The sequence below is a fragment of the Salvia splendens genome, chromosome 4 (genome assembly GCF_004379255.2).
Source record: "Salvia splendens isolate huo1 chromosome 4, SspV2, whole genome shotgun sequence".
In the NCBI taxonomy this organism is placed as follows: Eukaryota; Viridiplantae; Streptophyta; class Magnoliopsida; order Lamiales; family Lamiaceae; genus Salvia; species Salvia splendens.
Genome location: NC_056035.1, coordinates 665,907 through 670,400, shown reverse-complemented (window position 1 = coordinate 670,400; position 4,494 = coordinate 665,907). Strand labels below are relative to the sequence as shown.

General features: G+C 36.2%; 1 protein-coding gene across 1 annotated transcript; it reads left to right on the top strand.

The window, feature by feature from the left end:
* The first annotated feature begins 1,002 nt into the window (after positions 1-1,002).
* Positions 1,003-3,213, top strand: LOC121798013 (ankyrin repeat-containing protein NPR4-like). Its single transcript, XM_042196825.1, has 2 exons — positions 1,003-1,612; positions 2,391-3,213. The coding sequence occupies exons 1-2, from the start codon at positions 1,076-1,078 to the stop codon at positions 3,075-3,077; spliced, it is 1,224 nt and encodes a 407-aa protein (XP_042052759.1). The 5' UTR covers positions 1,003-1,075; the 3' UTR covers positions 3,078-3,213.
* The last annotated feature ends 1,281 nt before the right edge of the window (positions 3,214-4,494 follow it).

The following is a 4,494-nucleotide window of genomic DNA, read 5'->3' as shown; positions in this document are numbered from 1 at the left end:
CCAATTGTGATCCGATTTGAAATGTCCAGGACCAAAAAATTCAAAAGATAAAGTTTAGGACCAAAATGATAAAATGAGCATATGTTCAGGACCAATTTTGGCCTTTACTCTATAAAGAATCAACCTTTGGAAAATGGTTTTGCATTACTTAATAGTACCATTGAACAGAATATCCGGAATGTATTTAAAAATTTCATATCACAAATGGTTTGAAATTAAAATTTTGAACATAAATACATAACTAATTTTAATAATAATAATAATAATAAAACTATGCAGCCACATTGTGATTCCCCTTACAAGGAATTGTTTTTAGCATACTTTAAATTTTAAATAAATAAAAAGTTTATTATGTAACTTTAATTATTGATAACAAAATTTAGCAGTTTTTACAATTAAAATGTTATTTTTTTTAAATTAAAGGGAAAATAGCCAATTGGTTGTCTCTAAATATTGTCTCATTTACTTTCACATTATTTGTGTGCATTCATAGAGTGAATTAAGCATGGCGGCTTATGCAGGTCTGATTTGTCTAATTCTGTTGCGGAAAGCCGCCATGCAATTTGTACAATAATTTGATCGCTTAGTAATAATAATATTACAAGTTGTAATATCAGCTCTTGCCCAAATATTGTAAGTTTATCTCAACTTGTTTCTGCTCTCTTTATTATTTTAGTATTTGTCAAATATATTTGGGCTTTTTGTGGTCCTTTATCTTGAAAAACTTGAGCATCCTCTTTTGAATATAGTCCTATCCTTGATAAATTGGAAATTAGGCAGAATCTTCATTTATATCTATTATATATAAAAGAGATCAAATTAATGTGTACCGTTTGTAACTATTTATAGCATGTATAGATTCAATGGATCCTTGTTATGTTTGAGACTTTTCTTCAGTCAATCTTAAACATATATAAAGACTTAAATGGTCTTTCTTTAACATTTCCTAGTTCTTTCTTACAAGAGCTTTTACACTATATATATGTGTGTGTAGGAGTAAGATGAATTCACACACCACTAGCTAAGCTAACTTGTATGTTAAAAAAAAGAGTGAATTGAAAGAAGAAAAAAAAGAATGGCAGAAAAGAAACTATACGAAGCTGCAACAATTGGAGATGTAGCAACACTCAAACAACTCCTCCAAACAAATCAACCCCTTCTTGAGTTACACAATGCAATAAAGCAGGGACAAGAAAGCATCGTGGCGGAGGTGCTGAAGATCAACCCGGAGCTCGCTCTCGAGCTCGACTCCAAAAACTCGTCGTCTCTCCACATCGCGGCCGCAAGAGGGAACGTGGGGATCGCGAAGAGACTGATGGAGATAGCCCCGGAGATGTGCTGGTGGCGAGACAGCCATGATATGAACCCGCTTCATGTTGCGGCCGTCAAAGGGAATGAGGCGGTGCTGGAGGAGATGCTTCGGCTGGATTCTTTTGCGGCCTCGGCCAGGCTGCATCGCGGACAGACTGCGCTGCACCTCTGCGTGAAACATCGTCAGCTCGGGACGTTGAAGATTTTGGTGGAGAACGTGGGAGACGGAGACCTAGTGAATGCCAAGGATGATGATGGAGAGACATTGTTGCATTTTGCTGTCAGGACTAATCAACTTGAGGTAATTTAATTAATTAATTAGAAAAATTATGAAGTTCAACTAAATTTTGGTCTTTCGGCAACTATAAGGTCGGTATCATGGAATTAGGCATGCGGAATAGGAATTGAAGCCTCCAATTCCAAATCCAATATTCAGTACCACAAAATATTTGGATTTGGAATTGATTTACAATTCCAATTCCTCCCAATTCCACAATTTGAATTGCATATGAAAAGTAGAAAATTTCAAATTTCAAATTTCAGATAATAATAATAAAATTGCACTATCACACACCCCACACACACATACACACCTGTGTATACACATAAATATACTTGGACACACACACCTACGACCTGCACACACACTTGTACACACACACATGTATACACACCTGCACAAACACACACATATACACACAGCTGCATACACATACATGCACGCACACATATACACACAAAACACATCCCTGCACACACACACGCACATACACACATGGCATAATTTCTTTGAATTCAACTTCATATCATTTATATCAACGTACCGAACAAAGGATTTAGAATTGAATTATGATTCAATTCTTTCAAATTCCATTCCACAGAATTCTAAGAATCACTTGTTTGCGATTATATCTTTCGACAAATTTTGAAGTGAAATTGTATCTGATATAATAGCAGAGACATCAGTATCGATGAGTTAAACGATTTATAAAGGTGTATTTATACAGAAAACAAGGTTGGTTTGATTTAAAAACATTTTGCACGGACCATATTGGAGTAATGAAATGATCCCATTTCAGGTTGTAGACTACTTGGAGAAAAGTGGGAAAGTAGAGAGGCTGACAAAGAATTCGGGCGGCAAAACAGCGCTGGATGTGTTAAACGATAGCTTTGGAAAGGCAAGTGAATATCCAGAAATGAAAAGAATCCTGAAAAGATTTTCAAGTCGTCCAATAGCCCTAAACTTGCCGATGTTCGCGGAGATGACGATGGTGGCGGCGGTCCTGATAGCGACCATGGCGTTCCAGGCGGCCGTCAGCCCCCCTGGCGGTGTATGGGAAGAAACCAAGTTCAATGAGACGAGCGGCGAATGGTACATAGCCGGGCAGGCAGTAATGGCTACTGTACAGCCCCATAAATACATACAGTTCATTCAGGTTAACATTGTGGCGTTCATTTCGTCTCTCGTAGCAATCTTGTTCCTCGCCACCACAGGCTCCTCGGACCAGTGGATTTTCCCGGTGCTCGCGACCTTTTCGATGCTGGTGTCGATGGCATCGATCGGAGTAACTTACGGATTTTCGTTGATCTTGACGAATCCTAACATGGAAGAATTTGGATGGAGAACCTCTGTTATCATATCAGTGGGGGTGTTCGCAGGAGTCATGTTTTTTATCTTTGTTGTAAGCTCTTTTAGAAGTGGGACGGGAAGAATGAAACGATTTTTCAAGAAGGCTGCTGGCCCGGCCACCTGCAACTTTGTGTAGCTGCCGCCTTTTATTATGTATGTGTATGTTACTTTGGATTGGATTTGGTATGTTTTCTTGAACCCACATGTTTCTTTTGTAGGCTACTACTATTATTTATCAATTGTAATAACAAAGTATTTATTTTTGTTGTCTAGTTCAAATAGTCCAAGTATTTTGCATTCTTAGTTTATCCACTTGTTTTATAAAAAAATTTCTACATTATTCTCTTGATTACTTTACTATTTCTTCACTTTAGCTATTTATTAGTACTTCATCCATCCCTAAATATTGTCATAGTTTAACCAGGACGGATTTTATGAAATGTAATGGAAAGGGGGTTGAAAAAGTTGGTAGGATGTGGGTCATACTTTTAAAGTACTAGTTTTATAATAAAATATGAGTGGAAATAAATTAGTGAAATGTGAGATCCACTATAAAAAATGGTAAAAAGTGAAATGTGACAAATTTTGGGAGGACGGACGGAAATGGAAAAATGTAACAAAATTTCAGATACAAATGGAGTATCATTTTTATAAAATGAGTGCAGAAACGTAAGTGTGACTCCTAATGTGGGATAGAGGAAGTATATCGTACAGGTGTACCATGTAGGCATGTTAATTAGTACAATATTGAAAACCATTAATCATATGCATTTATTGTTCAAATTACTCATTTTACTCGAGAAAGAGACAAGTAACAGAAACACATTACGATAAAAAGTAATGAGCCCATAACATTTCCTTAAATAATGGGCCTAGGCCCGCCAAGAAAAAGTAATGGCCCATAACATTTCCAGTAAGTGATAGTGTGGAGATATTATTTTTTAACAATTATGGCTACTAAACAGCCCGGTTTATACAAACAGTTCATTCAAGTTAACATTGTGTCGTTCATTTCGTCTCTCGTCGCAATCTTGTTCCTTGCCACGACCGGCTCCATGGACCAGTGGATCTTCGTGTTCTGCGCCACAGTTTCGATGTTGGTGTCGATGGCGTCCATTGGAGTGACTAATGGAGTTTCCTTGATCATGACCAATCCTAACATGGAAGAGTTTGCATTCGGAAAGGTTGTTGCCATATCAGTCTGTGTGTTCTTTGATATTTATACTAGTACTACTAAATAAGGTCTACACAAATGGGAAAAAGAAAGTGGGTTTTTAAAGAATCAACCTTTGGAAAATGGTTTGCATTGAGTAATATCGTGGAACATAATTTGAAATTAAAATTTGGAATAATAGTAATAATAATACTAATAATGATGAAACTATGCAGCCATAATGTGATTGCCCTTACAAGGCAGAATTTAGCACTTTAACTTTTAAATAAATTGAAAATTTATTAGGTAAGTTTAATAATTATTTTTTACTAAATTTTGGAGTTTTTACATTTAAATGTTAGTATTTATGAAATTAACATTTTAAAATGTTAACAAAAAA

Bases quoted from the DNA above. Each gene is read 5' to 3' on its own strand.
- LOC121798013 (XM_042196825.1), top strand. From the start codon at position 1,076: ATGGCAGAAAAGAAACTATACGAAGCTGCAACAATTGGAGATGTAGCA. The intron at 1,613-2,390 runs GTAATTTAATTA...ATCCCATTTCAG, and splicing joins TCAGGACTAATCAACTTGAG to GTTGTAGACTACTTGGAGAA.